This window comes from Habropoda laboriosa, unplaced genomic scaffold (genome assembly GCF_001263275.1).
Source record: "Habropoda laboriosa isolate 0110345459 unplaced genomic scaffold, ASM126327v1 scaffold200, whole genome shotgun sequence".
In the NCBI taxonomy this organism is placed as follows: domain Eukaryota; kingdom Metazoa; phylum Arthropoda; class Insecta; order Hymenoptera; family Apidae; genus Habropoda; species Habropoda laboriosa.
Genome location: NW_017100306.1, coordinates 51924 through 76144, shown reverse-complemented (window position 1 = coordinate 76144; position 24221 = coordinate 51924). Strand labels below are relative to the sequence as shown.

Here is a 24221-nt window from a genome sequence, read left to right as displayed (position 1 = left end):
TTTTACGTGGAGGTAGGCCGACTCTATGTGATAAACAATTGGCAACCAAACGGTGGCTCGCTAAAGCGATATATTATGAAATTAAATTAATCACTCAATAAGTATTAACATTAGTTTCCTCGATATGGCCATGGTGGTCATCAGTGACTGGAGTGCCTCAAATGTTTAGAATAATTAAAATAAAATAAATAAGGGAAGGACTAAGAGTAACTGCGATAGCCTTATTCTATCCCTATTGGGATATCCCACTTTTAGGCCCTGTGTGACGTCAGAGGCTTCACTTTAGGTTTGTCGGACAGTAGATACTCGGTATGCTTTACTTGAGTACTCTACTAATATTACTTGCATATCTACAATATAATTTAAGTTTTTGCAACAAATAAGAATACAATGAAGTAATTAATTGTTGTACGTCATTTTCCTAGCCGCCCTACAATTGTTTGTTTCCATTTCTTGCAATAGTAATTGCCGACAACGCCAGCGATGGCGACCACCGAGATTTCGTCTGTCTTATGTACATATTCGAGTACTCGTCAGATACCCGGGTCGATCGGGTTATTTTCATCTATCCGGGTATCTCATGGGTACTCGAATACCCGGTTAAAAGTAATAGCCCTAGACCCTTAAAGCAGTGACCCTTCAATATATCAAAAATTATTGGGAGGGGAGAAATGGTTAATAGCAGAATTACACATTTTGGAACGAGGAATTCGGCTATGTAAATAACTTTCGGAACAGTCTACTTGTTTAAATAATATATATTAAATTTACCATTATCTATACATTTTTGTAACAGGTTGTGGTTCCGTTTTTGTGTAAATCTGCATACATGAGCTATAAGCAAACGAAAAATTCAGTTAAATTGAAATTATTTATTTCAATATTTTTAGAAAAATATAGAAGAAAGTGAAGCGATAGTGTTATCCACGAACAATTTAGAACAGATAGCAGAAACATCTCTTTCCAGGGCTAGAATATTTTTTTATTGTAAATCACTTGAAACTAAACTTGATGAATGTTGAAAGATATTTTCACTTAATTATTTTTTGGACTCCAGTTATAACTTTGAGTCACTTCGGTACAAAGGCTTTCTTTCGTGAACGCGGAGCAACTATTTGCCTCTACGACACTGACAATGAGTAGCGTGCTTATGATTGAAAACATTTCACAGGACAAAGTTCGCGATTGATTCGAACGCGGGAATAGCGTCAAATCGGAATTTGAAACTTTAACATTGTTATTAATAAATAAAATTGTACGTGTAATATGTGAAAAGAGCATTTCTTGAGTTTTAAAACGAGTGCAAGAATAAGATATTGCCTTTAAGTAGAACCGAAATATTAGTACTGAAATGGTGCCATGTAGACTCATTTTGTTCAGTCTTTCGAAATTTTAACATTGAATATCTCGAAAACCGTTCGAGCTAGAAAACTAAAATTTTAAATAATTTAAATGTATCGGTAACTATGACTGCAATTCTGTGCATTTTGACGTGGAAAACTGTCATTTCCTGAAAAGATTCAGATAAAAAATTTCGATTTGTTTGTATATTTCGCTTTTTCTTATAGCTCATGTTTGCAAATTTACACAAAAATGGAGCCACAATTTGTTATACAAATGTATAAAAGGTAGTAAATTTTTAATATATTTTTTTAAACAAGTAGATTTTTCTGAAAGCTATTGATGTAGGTAAATTCTTCGTTTAAAAACATAAAACTTTGCTAGGTAAACCATATCTCTGCACCAAATAAGTTTAGAGGTACTGAAGGAAACATGTTTCTTGCCCCCTAGATATGGAATGTCAAATATTCTTTTGAGTACTACATTCATACAATTTCGATAAAATCGACAATCGATAATTAAGTTGTGCCCTTCGTAAGGATTGGGTCGTCCGGAAAGTTCGTAGCGAAATGTAAGAAAAATTCAAACTGACGTATCTCTGTTTCTAATTGAGACAGCGACAAAAACCAAAAGGTATTTGAAGATAAATCCGATGTACCCCTAAAATTACTCCTAAAGCGAACTATATTTTCTGCGGTGGAGCGTTGCCACGAAAAATTCAACATCCTCGCTCCACTGCAGCGGACATAGTTCGACTTATATCTATCCCTGTTCATCTTATGAATAATTTGAGCAGTGCGTTGGATTCACCTTTAACTGTCGAGGAAAATACCGTTTAACTTTTGTTGCTATGTCAATTAGAAACAGAGATACGATGGTTTATATTGCGCTACGAACTTTCTGGACAACCCAATACACACAGGTGTCATTAATTTAAGTTTTATAATGGTTTAATTAACCTTAAAAATAAATTACGATGTAGCAGGTCGACATTGATTGACGATAATATTTTGAAAATTATTATGACTTCAAGTAAGCGGCAAATATCCCTAGAAATAACAGAAAAACTGAAGACATAACATGCAACTCTTTAAAACCTTTTGTATAAACTTAAAATAATTTTAAAACTGAATATGCAGGGTGTTCGGCCAATCCTGGGAGAAAATTTAAAGGGTGGTTCTAGAAGCCCAAATAAGACAAAAATCAAGAATAAAATTGTTGCGTTAAAGGTTCTGCTTTTCAGTTATCAATGTTTAAAAATATCCCTGCAGTATAGCAACCCCCCGACGTGCTCTACATTCGTTAATGTAAGGAGGTTCACTGGTCTATAGGGGTATTTTTAAACGTTAATAATTGAAAAGCGAAGCCTCAAGCGCAATTTTTTTATTCCTGATTTTCGTTTTATTTCGGCTGCTAGAATCATCCCTTAAACCTTCTCCCAGACGTGGCCAAATACCCTGCATAGGGTAGTTAAAACAAGCGAACCTCTCTTAAAATTGAAATTTCTCACAGATTACTGGACTTAGCGAAAAAACTGTGTTAATGTTCAATCGATATATCTTGTTCTTGTCTAACAAGAATTTATAAACAGAAGTTTAGGTGTCATTTCATCAACAGAACATGAGATGTAAAAATTTTCTTTCATCCTACGTATACTTCAAACATCACAATATAGCGTCTATTATCTCTTTCAGTCTTTACAAAATGAATAAAATAAACAAAAAAACAAGCACATTTGTAGACACAAGCATTAACATTTGAGACCTTGTTAATTAAAACAGACATCTTTTTCTAAAAATGACACTAAGTCCTCGATATGGTGGAATAGTGTCATAGAAAATAGTAGGAATTGTATAATTAATTACACAAATTACCAACATTGTAGTAAATTTTTTTTACGTTTACATAACCGACATTACCTCCTTACCAATCTAAAATATAAGAAGTACTGTTTTTAAGATATTCTTCTTTACATTGAACAGTAGCTCGTAAAAGAAGGAAAGAAGGACGACCACGAAGGCAAAGAACAACTTTCAGCGGTGAACAAACGTTAAGACTGGAAGTTGAATATCGTAGAGGGGAATATATATCTAGAGGACGAAGATTTGAACTTGCTACATCTTTACATCTTACAGAAACGCAGATCAAAATTTGGTTTCAGAATCGACGCGCCAAAGATAAAAGAATCGAGAAGGCACAGCTTGATCAGTATTATCGGTAACTACGTGTACAATGTATTAAGTATCTTTATTAAAAGTCGTTAGAAATATAAACATTATTTAACACATTACAATGTGTGATATTATGCAAGGTGTGTTAGAAAAGCAATGAAACAATTTTCCCTGAGAGCTAACAGCAATGAAACAATAGAATAGAAGTGCAACCAGCAAGTAGCTACATTTTTTCTGTCTCCCGACAGTTAAAATAAGTTCTAAATCGTTTGATCACGAGTGATTTCACAACATTCTGTGTCAATGCATGTTTTGACGATATGCCGCATAAATAGGAGAAAGAAATGTCAAACAACATCGTGCGACTAACAAGACAACATCTTGAAGTGATCAAGCGACATCTCGAAGTGATCAAAATCGCCGATTTTGATGAAACTTTGTGGTAAAGTAGTTCTCAAAAAACAAAAAAAAAAAAAATATTCGACGCGTACTTATTTTTATCCGCAATCCTGAAGAAGTGGAAATTACCCGCAAAGTGGTAAACATATTTTGATTAATATCTCAGAGAGTATTAAGAGATAGAAGAATGGTCTAAACGAGGAGATGTATTTCCAAACAAGGATTTTTAACTGCCCAAGTAGATTTGAAAAAGGTCCATTTGTTTAAACGATAAATAATTTCTTTTTGTAGAATGTTAACCATTTTCGGATAAATGTGCATAAGTGAATTTCAAATTAAATACAAAATACGGATAGATCAGAATTTTGATATTTTGTAAATTAAAAAAAAGAATTGTACTTGAGGTTTACTTATATTTTGTGTGATATTGAGGCGTAGTAGCATGTCTATATAAAGAAAATGTAAATGTATAATTTTTCCAATTGCACTGTGTTTCGTACTATTATTTATTTTCGAAACGAACAAAATTAATACCTCAGGTATGGAAATCTCGCAGTGCAGATCGCAACAGCAGGGACTGCGATACACTGGGCGAATTCACAGTCGCAAAATGTTATTGTTTAGTAAAAATACGATTGTTTGAAAGTTGTTCCAAACGTTTTACAGATTGAACCGAATGTTTTCCATATTTGAAAAAATATGGTAGTTTTGAAAAGATTAGGTTAGGTTTTCTCCTGTACCTATCGAGCCTGAAATGGGAAGAACTTTTGAAGTTACAAGTGTTCCGTCTGGAACGGCAATTTGAAAATATTAATTTTTCGACCCATGTCGACATTAGGACTTTTTTATTTGTTTCGATGAGCACTGCATGCTTATGAAGTTTGGCCCCAACTTTCTTCAACACCATGTGTACATCCTTTCCTAATGCTGTTCGACGAGGGGGAGACAAACACAATCGACCATTGGCCATATGTGTAATTGTAAGGGACCACTTTAGTAAGGTAACATAAACATGGTGAGAATGACCACCGTTTTATAAATGTACTAAATACAATTAAAAATGTATGAGTAGATATATGTATGTGTTATTCTTTAAACGACAAAAATTGGATTATTTTAGGAATCAATTTAGGATTTTAAGCAGGAATTTTATGTTCAAACACGTTAGGAACAAAATTCGAAGGAAATGAACAAAAGGAAGATATATCTTTGAAAAGAAGAAAATTTGTATTTTGTTTTTTTCTTATGTATTATTCTGTAAAAAGATAAATATATAATCTCTAAAATCTTGTAAATCCAATGAAAACCTTATTATTAACGCTAAATAGACATTACATTTTTTATATTTCTTCTTGCGTTCTCGACTCTTCTTATCTCGACTACCAAATTAAGTTATGTAAAGCAGTGCTTCCAAATTTGAGTAAAATGTTTTTACATTAGCAGTTTTCATGTGGACGGTAAAACCGTTCTAGGATACATTTTGGCTACGTTCAATATTAGGAAATCTTAGATATGCGTGCGTCCAATTTGCTTCTTTTTGTCGTTCTATATGACAAAGGTGATCATATTATGCCGAAAGTGAGCGAGACAGAAATAAGCAAAATTCAGGACTCGTATGAGCCACTGACAAGCCAAAATGATTAACTTCACATTTTGATATTCTTCTAATTGTAGTATCAAAAGACATGCTTAGTCCTTAATTCTTCATAAATAAAAAAAATTTCATATATTTAATTTGACGGAGTTAGCTTCACTTTGGCTCCCGAGTGGCTCGTATAACAACTCAGTAACAGATGTTCATAGTTTTCATTACATCTTTATGAAATCACCAGTATTCTGCGGATTATATCATATAAATAATACAGTTTAAAATGGTATTACGACCAAACTGAAAGCATTTTTAATAAAGTCGCATTTACACTCATTGTCATCGACAAAATCTCACTAATTGAGAATACTCTTGTTATACTGCAACAAAAAGTACGAGAACGTAATTTTCTGTTAGTGGATGATTTATCCCACGCGCGTCTTGTATTGTTAAATGATCGTCCAAAGTTCTAACCACGCGATCCAATTTGTGTATCTTTATATACGGATAAAATAAAAGAGGATATTTTCACATAATTCCTAAGCTCACCGCTCTAAATCGTAGAGGGAGTAACATAACCTCTGATTGTTTGCACGATCGGTATTTCAGAACGCGAGACGCGAAATTCCATAAGGTGGACAGGTCTATTCTGTCCCTCGTCTATGGCAATACAGTTTTTATAGAGTGACAAACGTTGTAGGTGAAGCAAATAATATATGTCTAGCACGCCCGTTACAACCATAACAACTAGTCCAAATTTTTCCCAACATTTAACTCTCAGAAAAAATGTATACAGGGTGGATCAATAACTCTGTTCATCTGGAATATCTCCGTTATTTTTGTAGACATGAGAAAACATTGTTTACAGGAGTTATATGATACCGAGGGGCCCGTAACATACCAGTAATAATTTTGTTTTATAGGTGGAGGGTTTTCAAATATTTCAAGGTCACCTCCATTTATTTAAATAGTTCTGTTAAATACTTTTTTATTTCTAGTTGAATAGCGGATGTTTAGACGATTTCAACAACTTCTAGTACAAGATCATTCGACAATAATAAAGCAGTAAAACGAGTTTTATATCATAAACGGTGCTGAAAGTGGCGTCCATTTTGTATCGGCACAATATTGGATTCGGATTGCTGAAGTTCGTACACTTCTTATCACTTTCAGATTATCGCATGCTGCAATGGTACTTTGCTTCGTATCTTCCGGCGTTGTCGACTTTTCTTGGTACACAATATGTTGTAACGTTCTCCGAAGAAAGAAATGAAGCAATGTTATGTCGAGTGAATGAGCTGGCCACGAAATTGGCCTACCACGTGTTATCCATCGATTCGGGAAGTACATATACCCAGGAACATCGCCCTTTAACGAAGCCCGAGAACTAACACAAACGTACAGTGGCGTGCGGTGATCCTATGCGAAATGATGTGCGATGCGCAAATGAATTGCACGAAAATCCTCGCGAGTCGCGCTATGACCACCCCTGTTATATACCCTCCATCTTGTTGACGCAGTTGGTGAATCACTATTCCCTATCTTTCGATTTCTAGATCTCTCAATCCTTTTTGCAAGAATGGATAAACGTTTTACAAGAAAAATTAAAAAAAGTTGGTATTTTTTAATGACTTGCTACAAACACGTAGCAGTTATCACTAAATTTAGCCCGGATCGAAAAGAAACAAGACTACCAGTCTTTGGCGACCGGAAGTATTAATTTATCAACAGAGTCTTCGTTGAACTTTCAGTGTGAGTAAGAAAGATTTTTGAAGTTGTGTACTATCTTGCAGATTTCTGTAAATTATAAACCGTCTGATAAGTGGTGTTCTGCTGCTGTATTTTGGAAGAATATGTCTGCGAATGAAAACTACGAGTGTAATAGTATTATAAATATAAACAGATGAACTTTTTTCAAATCTGTTTGTCGAGTTACATCAATTTTTCGTCTGATATTAAATAAAATAAGTTTACCAAAGCGTCAGTACTTTTCACCCCTCTAACGATTGCCGATTGCCGATAAAACAGAATACGTATCGAATATTTTTTGAGATCTACTTTACTGCAAAGTTTTATAAAAGTCGGCGATGGTCTCTTCGGAATATTTGCTTGCAAGTTTCACGTAAAAGAGATAAACTGCCAATACTTACTACGGAAAAATTAAAAGTTCACATATTAACAATTCTTTATCTCGCGCTCAAGTGTTTCGATGGCACGAGACGTTACTTCATTTTAAAACTATTAGCAACATACGATATCTGTGATCGACGCTCTGAAGAGCCTCAGAAATTCACTTCCGATCCTGGCAGGAAAGATTAACTTGTTGGTACAAATGCTTTGGTCGAAGAATATTATTTTAAAGAGAACTGTATTCTTTTTTACAATTGATTAAATACATGTTTTGTAAAATAGTATGTCTTATTACTTTTCTCACACACCTAATATAAACATATCAGATCATTTTTCTGAATATTGGTTTCCTGTAGCAATGACGAAGATGTAAATAAAAGCAATTGTATTACGTCTTCGAAAAACATTCATGTGACTTGTGAGCACCAACGATCAATATTTTTCGAATTTGTTATTATTTGTTTCAATATTATTGTACGTGTATAAGAGAAACAGAGAGCGAGCGAGAAAAAATGACAAGCAAAGTACAGTAGTGCTTGCTTGAATATTTCACAGTTAGTCGGTCTAAAAATTTCTAAAAGTAAACTGGGGTGTAGTTAAGGCTACGGGTATAGTTGAAAATGACCAAAAAATGGAAAATGTTTTTCACGCTAAAAAAAAAAAACTAGAACATTTCCTAGACATTCTGAGTTAACCGAAATTTGTTTCGAATAAAGTTACGTAGATAAAAGATAAATTTAAATGAAGTGGGAGGAAAACAGCGTTCTGCCATTTAAATATAATGGGAAATGTGCAAAAACTTGGTTTATGGATTTCATATCATCTGAGTCAAGAGAACAAAAACTAGGAAAAACCGCACGAATTTATGGACAAACCTAATATAAGTGAAACTACGCGACCACTTGAAATTTCCACTGCCGATTTATTTCAGAAGGAACCTTCACATGAAAGAAAGTTATTTTACATTTTCGTCTTATTTTTTCACATATAATCATCCTCTTTCGATTTGCATAATTAGTTCGATGAAACACTGTAGAAGAAAAAATACAGGGTGCCCCACTAACTCTGTCCACCTCGAATATCTCTGTGGCAGTTACCACCTCGCGCTGGTCTTATGATGTACGAGTGCACGCGTTGCGACAACAAAAGCAAGAGATATGAAACAAAGGAAGAAACTTTAACATTCCTAAGTTCATTGTTGCTAGATCTTTGTCGATTCGCCCCACAATATGTTGTTATTGGGTTTTTTATTAAGTGCATTATAAAATAAATTCAGGAAAAACAACTCACCATTCCTTCACCTAACTCATCTCCATTACTTCAAATAATGGGCAAAAATATTACTTACAAAAGTTGTACAGTTGCAAGAAAAACATAATACGGTGGCACTAGTTTCATTACAGGTGGAGGCGTAGAGGAGGTCTGCAGGCAAATTTTATTTCTTTTAAATGGAATGTTCTCCTTTTTATGGTCAAATTATATAAATTAGCGAATTCTGAGTATAACAGAAGGTAAAGTACATTTATCCTAAAACTCACAATTTCTAAGATATTCAACTTTGTTCGTCCTATTGCTTTTATTATGAAACATGTTACTTTTTATGAAAAATATTGTGTATCGAGAAACACTACTTACACCGCAAGATATGACACAAACAACAGATCACTACAGCTGTATGCTGGAATAAGACATGCAGGGGACTCAACGGTTCACAGATTACAACTTTGCATTGACGCATATGGTCGACATTTCGAACATGAACAGAATTGGTGGGACACCCTGTTTATGATTGTTGCGTTCCGACACATGGTGACCCTAGAGCTCAGAATTCGTAAGTCCACCAGACTGCGCATATAGGTTCTCCCATAAATCCGCCCCCTTCAAGTATGCCAAATCATCAGCTCCTACAGTAGAGCTCACTCCTTACTAACCAACAGTGTTGCGCCCGCATACATCAAACACGATCTCGTTATTGTACCGCGAAACGGCACTTTAAAAAAAAAATCAGCTAATAAACAATAGACGGAACTTTAGTTCGAACGGCCACTGCGAGGCAATGGTCCGGCCACGTCATTTTCGGAAAAAACTCACGCTCTTGACCCTTCCTTCAACTTTCGTACCTTGGCTGTTGCCAACGAGTCCTTGTCCACCAATAGGTCTTAGCTCTCTCCACTTACGTTTCCACTAATTAACCAATAGAAATTATCAGAAAATTGTACGCGTCTCCGAAACATTGTCCCAACTTTAGTTACGATTCAACCAGCGCTAAGAACACTTCTCGATTCGTTCAACGCATACAGTACTTATATATCACTTTAATTAAAATAACATCGAACATCAGTAAAAGCTTATCTTCTTCGAACGTGACTCACGCCATAATTTCAGAACTATTTAATGGTATTCGAGTAACCATAGCAGACTGTACCGTATTACGTGCGTGGAGCAAATTCACGTCACCTCAAGTTTCACGCAACAAATAATTTTACCAGCTGTACAAAGCTCTCCCATCTCACAGTTACCACCTTTACCACATCTATCAAAAAACTTTGATAAATTACACTACCCTCACAGCACGCCAGTTATACATAAGTATTCCGCTAACTCAACAATGCCAAATTTTTGTAACGAATTCAACCTTGAATTTATCCCGATTAAACCACCATCCTATTTTACGAGTCGACCTCGATTTTGTAAGACTATCTCATTTTAATAATATTCGTGTAAACTGCGTACAATATGTTTGAACGAGGATCTGTTACATTCAAGTGTAACAGTGGGACTAAATTACAACTTGTCATTAACGACATCCAACACTCTGGCCCTTTAAATCGGATACAATGCAATGGGAACACGTGGCCATACCACAACCGACTATCTTTAAAAGAGAATTCCAAAGAGGGAACATTCAACTGCCCTTCCGGCGTAATCACCGAAGAAGCAACAGTCAGTAGCGCAAGGAACGCTACAAACAACGCGTTCAACCAGTGGATTCGCAGCATTAGGAATCGCATCTGTACCATGCAAGCATCCTCTACAGAGGAATACATCAAGGTAAAGCTTGGCCATATCGGAAGAAGGACTTCCCGATCCATCCATCCAGCCGAAGAAAAAGGTACACGCGTCCGAGACACGCTGCAGCCACCTTGACATCATTGGAACCGTGTCCCTCCGTTCCGGGAACCGTCGCATCCATCCATCACACTACCGGATGCTTTACGCAAACGTGAGTCTGAATTTGCTGATTATTATCACCAGTTCCCATCAATTTCTTCCGCAAATTCAATTCATTGTTGTAGGATTTATGGGTGGTTCCGTGATCGGGTTTGTAGAAGTGTGCTTTTTAACAATGAATATTTATTAACATATGTTAGAAATATATAGATTCGTTTAGCATTTGACGGTCAATTTACTACTTAGATTCGCTCTGTTCTGAGGTTCTGGGGTAAATGCCGTGCTATTTCTCATAATCCTCTTACCAGAAGGCACTCTCGCCTTCCCCACTCCGTGGCCAGCTCCTTTAGGAACAGTATTCACATCCTTAAAGCAACGCAACGTCGGGTTGCTTGCCATCCTCAAATTTTCTCATGCGTTCTTCTAAAGTACCAGACCTACGACACCCGATAGATATAGTTGGGACCACGATATAGCGAGGTCGTAAATTAAACTCTCAAGAATTGGCACCGATTGATGTTGCGGCACTCAAGGCCGTGTGTTGCAGTCTGTTTGAGGGTTCCAACAATAAACGAATGGTAGCATATGATTTGGTACTTCAAGTAGAAAATGGTATTTCATTTACAAATGGAAAATATGTTAATATTAAGCTACACAATCTTTTTGCACTTTCTATCTGTATATAACACGAGTAGATAAACTAAGATGCTAAAGACATCAATAAGACCTTTACCTGTAACCGTACTTCCAAAAGCGGCTTCCCCCAGAGGGAGAAACCCTAATTTGTCCTAGCTGCATGCAGTTTTCAGTAAATATATTAGAATCAGTTGACTTTCGCTGGATACAAGAATTCTTCGTACGGTCCTGACAATGGTTTCAAGTACTTATCTGCTCGTATCTCTGTCAATTTTCGGGTCCCGGCAGCTAAAACATGTTTACTTTGACGTCTGACCGATTTTACGACCTCGCTATATCGTGGCCCCGACTATACGTGACTTCGAGTCACTAGTTGGATGTGAATATGTACAGTCACTAGTTGGATGTCTGTACATATTCACTCTCTTTGGCCACACGCTGGCCAAGTCCTTGCCATAAATCGTACGAACGCAAAATAGCATCGGGGCAGTTGCCCTCAACAACTCTCAAGAATACAGTGTCGCGAACATATAAATAGAGTAAAAACTATATGACTAAAATTAACTATAAAATCGCTCCTTACTATTTGCCATCATTTTATTACATACAAGACTGCTCTGGATTATTGAAATTTTTACTGTATTTCACACTCTTTACAACGTTTCTGGATACAATATGAACAGAGATTCGTTTCGCACTCGTTTACAAGAATTTTCTAAGTGACCCTGCTCCTTCCAAGGGTCTGTATATAAGGCTGTTCTCCCTTAGGGTAGTTGGAGGTTAAGTGGCGATAGTTTTCCGAAGCGCATCTCTGGGTAGATGACATTCTATCTAGGATGTCCATCTTTTCCGAGGAGCATATGGAAAAGGTTCTTTTAATTTATTATTGGTCGAAGGAATGCGAGGAAAAAGGGAAAAAAGGGTGTTATCCACGATGGACAGTGTCCTGGAGGAGCGCGAGGAAAGTACCTTATCTTTAGGTGATCTTAATTTGCACTTGTTCGAAGGAATGTGAGAATAAGGAAAGAGGGAAGAAAGGGTCCTATCCATGATAGACCGTTTCCTGGAGGAGCGAGAAGGTAGTGTTTTATCTTAGGGTGAAGATCCTAGTGGGGCGGAGTCATCGGGTTGCATACGACAAGCTCCACTCCACACGAATTCTCATTCCACACTATCAACATTTTATTGACATTATAGCTACGTGACTAACTCAATAGCCATTGCAGGATGTTTGAGTTGCGCACCTTCCCAGGTATATACTCTCAATGACCACACACAGACCAGTATCTCTGTCATGCATCGCACGAAAGCGAAACAGCGTCGGACTACCTATGTATAATCAACGATCCTTAACACGTTGAATGCCGTGGGGGTGATCGGTGACCGGCGGTGCCAAGATTAGTAAAAGCATTTAATTTGAATAAACGGTAATATTCGTAAAATTTTCATCTAATGAATTTTCATCTATTTATGCATATTGCGATGTGTTGTATTCAAATAAAAAATTCATTTCTGTGCCGTGGACAAGTTACGTAGAATTAGTCCGGCATTCAACGTGTTAAACGACTTATTAGTTTATTTGTTATTCATGAATAACGAATAATTCCAGATTATTCTTAATTCAAGACGATGAAACATTTGCCGCACGCTTCCCTCGATACCCACGCTGTGCCAGTGCGTTTGTTCACGATCGCGCGCGGATGAGACCCTGCGCTCCCGTGCCTGGGGGCCGGCTCTACGCGCGCTCTGATTGGCCAGTGTTCTTCGTTAATAACTCAAAAACGAAGCTTCAACCAACATTTTGGTAAAGGAAAAAGTTGTTCAGAATCACCCCAGCAACCCCCATTTCCGGTGTTACACTCTTTACGAAACACCCTGTATAGAATTGGTTCGGCAGTCAACGTGTTAAAATATATCGGCGCTGACAAATTTTTATTTAAAGTTTTGCTTTACCTTATACCGTTACAAATTTATACAATAGATCCCCGTAATTAAGGTACATACCACCGGAAAGAGGATGATTCGTTACGAAAAAATAAGTTGGAATTGCGGAATAAGTTTCTGTATACGTTTCTCATTTTCCAGAAAGTTCATTTCGAAATTTCATTACATCGGCGTGTAACTGCTACTATATCATTATACTCTTGACTATTTTCATTCGTGTTAGCATTTATATGCTTTAATAACAATAGAATTTACATAATAAAACAAGTGTTTGCATAATTTTTTCCTTACTATTATAATTTCCCCTTCATTTTTTATATACAATTTTGTGCAGTAAATTAAAGAAACGTAAACGAATTTTAACACGTTTTTCCTTTTTCTTATATTTCCAGTTAGTTGGAAATGGTTTTCAACATCACTACCACTATATTTAAAAGCATTGTCCTTGCAACAAAATTAGAACAATTTCATATAAATGGAATAAAGAGAAATTCCACATTTCGAATATTGAAACTGTGGGAACTGTTGGGTTATAGACAGACTTGACATAGAATGAAACAATAACTATTGTATGAGCCACTCAGAAGTCAAAATGACCAACTACTAAAATTTGAAGAATTTCAAAAAGTGGAGTTAATCATTTTGGCTTTTAAGGGGCTCATATTTCAGTAACGATATAAATGCTTCAATACACTATAACAACGATTTATTTAAATCTCTAACGAACTCTCTCCCAAAAACTCTGATTCTCAACTATCTCTAATTGTAGAAGCCGAGGAAAAATGAGGAACCCAAGCAGGCATCGAACTCTCTAGTTTCTCTAATTCCTTCTGTTGGCGGGCATAGAGACCCCGATCCCACAAAACGATTGTTTTTAACATGTTCGTTTTGAAACTTTCCGTTCCTTTTTAACACTAGGTTTACGGACATTTCTTATATACCTATGTCTACGGACACGCGTCAAATTGACGCGTGAATGAAACCGCATATATTTTCTTTAAAAAGCAACTTATTTTATTTAAAAACAACATATTATACACTATTAACTTATAAATGAATGATAATATGAACAATATATTTATATAAAATTTATAATAAGCATAAATGGTAGGAGAGAAATGTAAACGGTTTCTATAATTTTCCTAGTGAAATTCGAAATGCGTCAAAATATCGCGTCCCGTAAACCTAGTGTTAAATGACTACGTAGAAATGAAATAAAGAAATTCATTGAAAATTTATAATTCAAAATGAATTTTGACAGGCTTCTTATTTGCAAATTGTACTCAACTCGAGTATGTAGATTTATTTTTCATTTACAAATTCTACCCTGTAAAACAAGATTTTGATGTCTCTGCCTATTTATCGACGGAACTGTGTATCTTTTAATATAACGAAAAAACGTAAAATTTTTAAAAATGTCAATAGAATACTAAACGTTATGTCTTCACATTCGTACAATTCCGTATTGATATTAATTTTGAAATCCTTCGTGTTTCCTCAGATGATCATAATTTACGTGGGAGAACTCATGACCGCGTTAGGGTGGTTGCAACTGGCTCAGAAAATCGATTGATGTATAATACAATAAATATGTCCATTCAATATTCATCTTCAGTGTATCGCACATCTGCGTGCACATATTAAATAGAATAAGTACATAACGGTGATTGCAAGATTCTCAATTGCAGAGAATAGTGAAGTATGGGGAAACGAAGCAGTAGGACTCTATTAAGGGGACAGAGAAATGAACTCAACAAATCACTTTAAGAAGGATTATACCCATGTGACATGCACACTATTCGTACACTATCCTACCATAAGTAATAAATACATTGTAATGCAAGATTTTTATAATTCTCTTTGTTCCAAATAGAAATTCGGTAAAGGATCTAATTGCTCCATAAACTTTCGAATTTCTTTAGACACACGTTACACAGTTGAGTACATAAATGCTTTAAGAACTTTTAATGTCAAGCAATATTCAAGATGATAGAAATCTAAGACATGAGAGAAACGACACGAAATAAAACAGAAATGACTGAGACAAAATTTGTGAAAACATTAAGTTATTGCTTTCATTATTTATTTAATGAAACAATTATATTTTAACTTGTATCTTACAATCTATTTCTTATATTGCTAATATTTCTTGCCTGAGAATAAATTCTTTCATGCTAATTTTGCAAGATTAGGATATTTCGACTCGTTACGTTCGAATCACAAGTGGAAATCCGTTTTATTTAGCTATCGCGATTTTGTTTGTTCCAAGAATTAATGAATACGTTGGTATATTGTCTATATTTATATGAGTAATGGGACATTTAGTGTATGATACGTGTATCAAACGTAATTAAACAGTTTTAGTCGAATCAAGATTATTATCTGTTCAAAACTTTTGACCATTTTATCAAAGTGATGTGGAACAGGCCTTCGTGGACTTTGTCGATTCCAGACCTGGTAGTTTTTTTGTACATGACATAAATAAATTAGTGAAATGTTGGCAAAAGTGCATTGATTGTGCAGTGGTTCTTATTTTCAGTAAATACGTTAGTTTTTGGCGGAGTTATGTTTATTTAAATTCAGACGACAAAATCCAACAGAATTTTCAGTCATATTTTCCTTTGTAAACAAAATTTCATTTATACTATCTAAGAGAGTTTTTACTCAATTTGGAAAAGCAGCAGAGGATTGCAACAAAAAGCATTCTTGTTACACAAACGAGACAGTGAATGTTCTGCAGTTTATAAAATATGTGATAATATCAGACGAAATTTATTAAAACAAGTTGAACATTAACAGAGTGGAGGTTTCTGAAATTTGAAAATGCGATTTTGCTCCGTTTTACTTTTTGCTTAAATTATACATGTATGACATTACTGTTTGAAAACTTATGTGGCTACACTATTTAGCAATTCAGAATTTCTACTTGTGGTGTTCTTTATACGGCGATATTAAACTTATTACTAGCAACCGCTAGCTTTTATTTCTAATCTCATACTTCATATTGTTTCAATCTACGACTTTGACTAAACATTGTGTAAACACTACAACTGTACAAAAAATATTAAGAAATGGCGCTGTTTGAAATTGTAATAAAAATTCGGTGAAAATTATAGTGTTCAATTATTGCGGCTAATAATTTCTACTTCACTCATTAAAAACAAAATAATTATACATAAAAATGCTAGAAATTTAAATACATATTACGTGTTGCAGGAATTTCGCAATTTCGAATGGAATGATAAACATACCAGTTTACGATAGAAACGAATTCTGTGAATTCTGCTTTTGTAAGAAAACATTTGGATACGCAACAAATCATTCCTGTGTTTCAATGAATCCAGCTGTTGGAAGTGTTACAAAGCAACCGCAATATAATGACAGGGAAAATGAAACACCAGGCAGCACATAGAATGAGTTAGTTCTCATTTGAAATTCTAAAAACTATCGTTCATTAAGATTACTATAAGTTGTCTGCTAAATTTTGAACAAAGCCCGTTAAGCTGCGTTTACACTATATAATATAACATGTTATACACCAGAGTTATACAACTTGTTAGGAAAATAAAATGTTGTACAACATCATGTTAACACGTTGACTGCCACGCCGAAATCACATGTTTTGCTTAGGACGCCACGAAGGTGTTTTTATTATTCTAAGCAAATAATGGCAAAATAATAATAAATGCGGATATATAAGACAACATTCTTACCCATGGGGCGTTTATCTTTCTGGTGGTCGCGGGTGACCACCGTGGCGCCTTGGTGGACCCGATGACACTTGGTAACTATTTTGGGATATTTATTTACACCAGGGCCATCAAATATATCTATCCGAAGAAAATCACGACATGAGATGCGAGAAAAGGAAGGGCCAGCATACCTGGTGCGAAAATTTTGCAAAGAATGTTATCAAAAAAATTTTGCAAGTTTTGGAACAAAGATTGCTAAAAATCGGACCAAAAAGGTTACCACATACTGCCCAAATTGTATCGATCAGCCGCATCTATGTTTGAAATGCTTTAATACAATACACCGGTAGATAGAAGATTTGATAAAAATTAATCTCTCATTTTTGATCTTCTAGTAAAAATTTGGAATTGTCGAATAGTGCACATTTTATTTCAAAGTATTCTCTAATCAGTAATGATGTTCAAAATTCATCAACTGTCAATGTTCATTCAACTTTTACAATTATAAACATTTGAAGCACTCCGGTCACCGATGACAACCGTGGCGCTACAGGAGAAACAATCTGCGGTCACATACGACCACCGTGGCAGTCAACATGTTAAATAACATTTTTCGTGTTATACAGCAAGTTATATGTTACCCATCAAGCGTCGGTAGAGATCAAAGATAGTTATAAAACAGTGTTATGTAACATGTCTACCAGTCGATCCATACGAGTGTTACGGTCATAAAACATTTGCCATCTACCGAATGCAAGCGGTTCGTCATCTCAGTCTAGCTGTTAGTTACCTCTCACCGGAAAACATAATTTATTGTTATAATCCGATCCAAGTACTCGAATTGTTTCGAGCGGCTCGAAACAATTGGATTGGTTCCAAGGCCTTCCGCGGATAGTAACGAACCCTATTGCGTACATACTCATATGTTCTGTGCATGGACTTACATGCTGTACATACCTATGATAATATTTTATTTATTACACGAGGTTGCACGTGAAGTTTTAGTTACTTTGATTACTAGTTTCATTATATTAAGTGTTAGAATAAAAGCAACGCACTTCTAGACGCATTGTCAAATTCTAGAAACGTGTCAAATTCGTAGGATTATGCAGGCTTGTTAGAGATAGATTACATACTTGAACGCAATTTTTTCGGACCGCGGTTACGGGGGTCTTACTGTACCTCTAATGTTTCGAGCAATTTGAAAGATGAGTTACTTGACTGTTTCAAGTTGCTCGAAATGCGGGGTGAACAAAGTATCTTGATCACCTCGAATATCTCACTTGTTTTTGATAATATGAGAAAATGTTGAAGGAAAACATTTGGTTCGAAAGGGCAAATATGATAGACAGAAAATTTTACTCAAAGTCATATTTTTTGAGATACTCTAATATTCGAGCATGCCGGCAGCACTAATTGATATGGAGATGGATTCGATTGAACAGTTTCAGCGAGAGTTGAAAAGAAGAAAAAATACAAACGTGTTACAGATTTGTTACTATCAAACCAAAGAGTATAATCTTATAATAAGTTGTATAACAAGGTCATGAAACAATTTGTTTTGTAACACTGTTTTATTATATAGTGTAGACACAACTTGAGTTTGTACCATAAAAGTTACATAAAAACAATTTACACTGTATGTATACAGGTATTTATGTGCAATTATGACAACTGTAACAGTTAACCTGTTAACTGAGTTCACCTCTCGAACCAAAATTGAATCTCTTTACTCTGTATTTAAGAATGTGTATGAATCAGTTACTTTGTTTTTGTTCTTGCAAATGCCAACACGATGTATTTTGTGTTTAATACAGGCGCAACAGTGCAATTAAAAATGAGGAATTTCTCGGGAAATAAACCATTGTATTCTAAGCACTGGTTAATTTTTCAACGAGTTAACGCGTCTTTCTCGGTTAACGGGTTAATGTTACTCCAAAAAAAAGAATTCTTCAATCATTTTAACGATTTGGATATTAAACGCAATTCAAGTGTAAAAAGAAATTAACATCAAACACATCTTAACATGTTTTTATGAAAAAACAATTCAGGAAAATAGAGAATTTACAAGTGCTGAAGAATTTTAAACGGTAATCGTGGACTGGACATAAAAAGCTGTATGTGCTAAAAATAAAAGTTTCAAGGAAACAATTTTTTAGTTACCAAAATGTTACTTATTAACAAAATATATGAAAACCTTTTTAGTACATATGCCACACTATTTAATATTTTAAAAGCTCCTTGATTTAAAGTACTAATATAGATTCTTTTTATAAAATTCATAAAATTAAACAGTAATGATATAGAAACTAAAGAAAATAACAGCTTTTTTTAAATTGTAAATAAAAGAGATAATCTAAGCAAGTTAATCTAACATATTAATGAAGGATTGGCATCGATCGTCATTTTTCAGCTAGAGCAGTATTTTCCTGATGTCACTTGTCTTTTATTTTTAAGATCCGACTGTTGACCTTCACAGACAGCAGTTTAATTGCTTTTTACTTCGTTTACATTTATCCCTTTCTTCAAAACATTCATAGTTTGCCAATCTTTCAGCTAATTTAAGGATTGTTTTACTTTTGCAAGGCCAGGATTGTTAGAACTTACATATCTGAATCCATTGGGCTTTACTAATCTAAAGTTTTGCTGTGTGATGCAAGATTTAGCAGTTTTTTTTTAAATTGTGCAAATACTGATACATTTATATTGACCTTGACATTTTCATCGTGTTTTATGTCCAATCTTCAATTATACGAACATGAATGTAATAAGAGATTAAAATTAATTAAATATAAGATAATAAAACATGTCAGATATAAGTGATACAATAAAAGTAGATATTTTTAAATGTGTTGATATGTACATTAAAGTATTATCTTTTTATATATTAGTGGTATACGCTGATATGTACTATTAACTTTATAATTCAAAATGTAATTATAATTTGAACAATAAATATGTAGAATCTGTATTGTTAAGTATTTTTCATGTAATAGTTTATAACGATGCTTTACGACAATGACAGAATGATAGAATGTGATATAATTAAAAAATTTGAAAATAATAAAAACATATTGATGAATATAATAATAATTTTACACCATTCACAACGCTAAGACAATTATAATGCAACTCTAATAATTGTACAACGATTTTTACAACTCTCAGACAACCTTCAACAGCTCGTACAACGCTCTTTGTAACACTTGGACTCTATTTACCACGGAAGAACTCCTCCTTCGTCTTCTACGATACACGCACGCTATTTCTGAGCCTAATGGGGGGTTTCCGTGGAAGGCCCTGGCCTGTATCCCTCCCAACCACCACTTTTTCTTTTACAATTTTCTTCCTGCGCCTCTTAAAACTACCTAAGGAGAGGCGAATATTTTTTTGATACTACAAACAATAACGAAGACACTTTTTATTCGATTTCGTTGATCGAGTAAATAATTAGATTGTTTCTAGAGAGTGTTCCACGTAATTGTCGCCACAAAATTTCAACACTTTCTTCTGGTAAAGCACATGGAGGAACGGCAATAATAATCAAAGAAAAAATCAAACACCATTTCCCTAACAAGAACAGCTCAGAAGAAACCCAAAGAACAGCGACAATTTCAACAGCAACAGGATCAATTCAAATTTATGTGCCTAAAAAGAATAGGTGAATTTAAAATTTTGTTTCAGATAATTATTGAGCGAAATACCGTAATTCTTTCAGGACATGTTAGGCAACATTTTAATTTCATTTTCATACATTATTTATTATTTAAAATTACAAAATGGCGGATCTATACAGTATTGTCTACCATATTGTCTGAAAGGATCATGTCAGTTGGTACTCAGCACCGCAAACGACTGGAACATAAAAATTGAAAAATTCTTGTCAACTTAAATAAAAATCTTTTTCTTTCAATGTAGCGAACAATGTTTGAATTATTTTAAAAAATAACGAAACGGCAGCTTTTTAGAGACAACAATTTCTTTTCACTAAAATGAATCAACTTCGAAAATTTATAAGGTATATTGTGTCGAAATTTGACGTTGATCGGTTGAATAGTTTCGAAGATCTTCTATGTAGATGTCAAGTCAAAAAGTATATTTTCGAGTAAAATGTGTTTAAAGTTTCAAGTTAATATTCTTCTGAAATAAAACAAAATTTCTTAAAATTTACCTTCAGTCTGCAATTCGGGGTTCATAAAGGGAATCTTCCGTTCCTAAAACTCATCTTGTTTTAGAGCTGCTCCAAGCAATTGTCGAACCTCTTTCGAACTTTCCTGAGCCCGGATCTCCGCGTGTCTCAGCCGTCGCTCCTCTATTTTCTGACAGAAATTTTTGGTATAACTTGCAACATTAATAAAATGTTTTTTTACCCATAATTGAAAATATTAGCAACAATAAATATCGCAATGACGACTGTTGTATTTTTACCACAGAATCTTGTCTCCGGGGCAATTGTCCATATCAGTAAATTCACACTTTCATTATTGTTTTGTGTAAAGTCTCTTTCACGTCGTTTCAAAGGATCATCCGAACTGAGGTCTTTCTAAACAGGACGAATCGCTTTTTACTTGCTGTCACAAATACCACGAATCTGCTCTAGAAGGACAATTTCGATGCTGGGGATTTTTACCCGTGAAAATCTTGTGCAGAAAAGTAGTCCGTATTGCTTTCTTCATTTCCTCAGCACTCTGTAAATTTCTTCTGATTGCAAGGCCATAATACACATTCAGTTCATCAATGATGTTCAGGTCTTCAGGCAAGCGGTCATAAAACATTTGACCGCACGTGAAGACTAGCATACAATTTGTTAATTTAATGTTATACAGGGTTAATGTAATAACATACACTGTGTCAAATGGGGAAGATCATGTAAAAATCTGTTGTCAGACATTCAAGGATATACAAGGATTTGCTCTCACTTCAAGGAAATTTCTAACGACTCAAAGAAAAGAGAAACTTGAGAAATTAGTTTTTGCAGATGAATAGGGAAAAAATGTATATATTAATGCATACAAGTTTAAAAATACTGAAATTTATAGAAATCTACTAGGTTATACCACATAAAAGTGCCAATGTCAGAATACATGACAATCAACCATGATTAGTAAACTCTAGACAATCTACACTCTGTCCACCGTAAGAATAATCTCGTTTCGCACATGGGATGTATTTGAGGAGGCAACGTCCGAACTCCCATTTAACCCCTTCGCTGCGGCAAATTTTAGTATCTTTTCTTTTTAGTATATTTAGTAAAATTTTCTTTTTTGGCCTTATCATTTTAAAATTTGTTTTATTGAATTAACATGGAAGAGTGCAGAGAATCAAGTTAAGGCTTAATTAATATGGAAGTGTGCCGAAAGGCTTGAATAGCACAATGCGAAAAAATTTTCAAAGCGCCAGTAGTAGCGAAAGGGTTAATCGCCTATATTTTTCTCCATTTTACTGCCTGATACACTCTCTGTCAACTGTTCCGCGCGCGGTGCCTTCATATGCGCGGTGACATAATTAATTCCGTGTATACGCACAACTAGCGACTGTGTTTTATAACAATTCTTTTGAACGAACTTAAAGTGTTTATTTAACATGCATGTACACACATACGTACACATAAATAACATTAATGGTAGATACACTACTCTAAGCACTGTTTACATTGGCGACCTAAACGCGGTAAGAAGTCCTTCTTCGTAAGTATCCCCAAAATGAAGAAAAATCTACGCAGATAGTTAATTTGGGCCATAATGTGGCATAATTTTTTTTCATATTTCTTAATTATTAACGGAGCTACACTGCTTTAAAGAAGTCAACCTCAAAATAATTGAAATATAGAATTATTATTTCCAAGTTTGCTGTTTTCTTAATTTAACTAATTCGTGATGGAACTAAGTGTACTATGTGGGTATCTGAATTGTACCAAATTTCATTTTGATATTATTGATATTTTTGAAATTATGCGTTATTCAATATTTTCCATTTTCATTGTTAATTTTAAATATGTATTAAGTAGAATTCAGTGTTCTTTTTGGTATCATTATAAAGGACAAAGCCTTACTTTTAACATTAAAAAAAAAAATTAGCTGTGACTATCTGCAACTGAGGTAGCTACCGTGATTTTTATTATTATTGACACCAATGACGCGTCACAGGTATCGAACTGATTGATTTTTATGTGAAGATTTGCAGTACTATTATAGCCCACTTCCTGTTGATGCGACTTCCTTGGATCACAAAGAAAAAAGAGATCAGTGAAAGAAAAAAGGATTTAAAAGCCATGTGTCCATTTTTGGATAAAAAAGAACATGTTGACTTCTACAAAAATGTATGTGAAGTTAGTGATATTCATATGGAGGAATTTGAGGAGGATTCTGAGTAATATACTGCAAGTAAAGTGTACAGATAAATAAATTTAAATATTCCGATACATTTTTTACCATTTATTTTCCCTCCAAATCTATAAAGGTGGTAAACGCTGAAAGTCCATAACGTTTAAACGATAAACGATGTAAGTATCAAAATTAACCACAAGTTTTTCGTTTATGCTGAAAATCTTCACCTCGAGCACTTACATCATTTACCATTTCAACTCTTCAATTATTTTAAAGAGAAAAAAGTGAAACAGAAAATTATACTTTTTCCCTTCAAACATAAATCTCTATTAATCAATAATAGTATTGTACAATGTTTAAGTAGTTGTATGTAAAGGACATGTGGGAAAAAAGACAAAGACATACTGGAACGAAATTTATTACCTTTGCTTAAAAAACTTAATCAACTTATTATTCCATTGCTGAAAATTAATTTCAATATAATGGTTAAATAGTTTACACTGTTAATGTTATTTCTATAATATGAGTAAAATATATAGTCGTACATAATTATATAACCGTAACCAATCTCAACGAATTAGACTTTCCATTTTATCTTAAAAACTTGAATCTGCATTTTCTTTCATTTAAATAAGAACAAATTATGGTGTACAAAAATTATATACATAAAAAATGAAACTAAATCTAAAGAGAGGTTCTAGTCTAGCTAGCTGAAAAATGAGTATTGTTTTTTGAATCTTTTTCTTAAGAAATGAGAGAGGGTATTAACGTGGGGCCTTCTGTGTTACATTAATTATGTTTCATTTAAAAAAAAAAACAGCAA

General features: G+C 34.4%; 1 protein-coding gene and 1 long non-coding RNA gene across 2 annotated transcripts in view; one reads left to right on the top strand and one right to left on the bottom strand.

Moving 5' to 3' along the window:
- LOC108574006 (homeobox protein rough) overlaps positions 1–16792 on the top strand; it is a 42332-nt gene extending 25540 nt beyond the window's left edge. Inside the window, exons 3-4 of the mRNA XM_017936504.1 lie at positions 3324–3558; positions 16597–16792. Coding sequence (XP_017791993.1) covers positions 3324–3558; positions 16597–16792 — 431 coding nt within the window. The remainder of the gene's footprint in view (positions 1–3323; positions 3559–16596) is intronic.
- Positions 16793–21361: 4569 nt separating this feature from the next.
- LOC108574017 overlaps positions 21362–24221 on the bottom strand; it is a 5471-nt gene continuing 2611 nt past the window's right edge. The window contains exons 2-3 of the long non-coding RNA XR_001891409.1: positions 21501–21760; positions 21362–21391 (exon numbers count right to left, since the gene is read on the bottom strand). This is a non-coding gene — a long non-coding RNA (uncharacterized LOC108574017). The remainder of the gene's footprint in view (positions 21392–21500; positions 21761–24221) is intronic.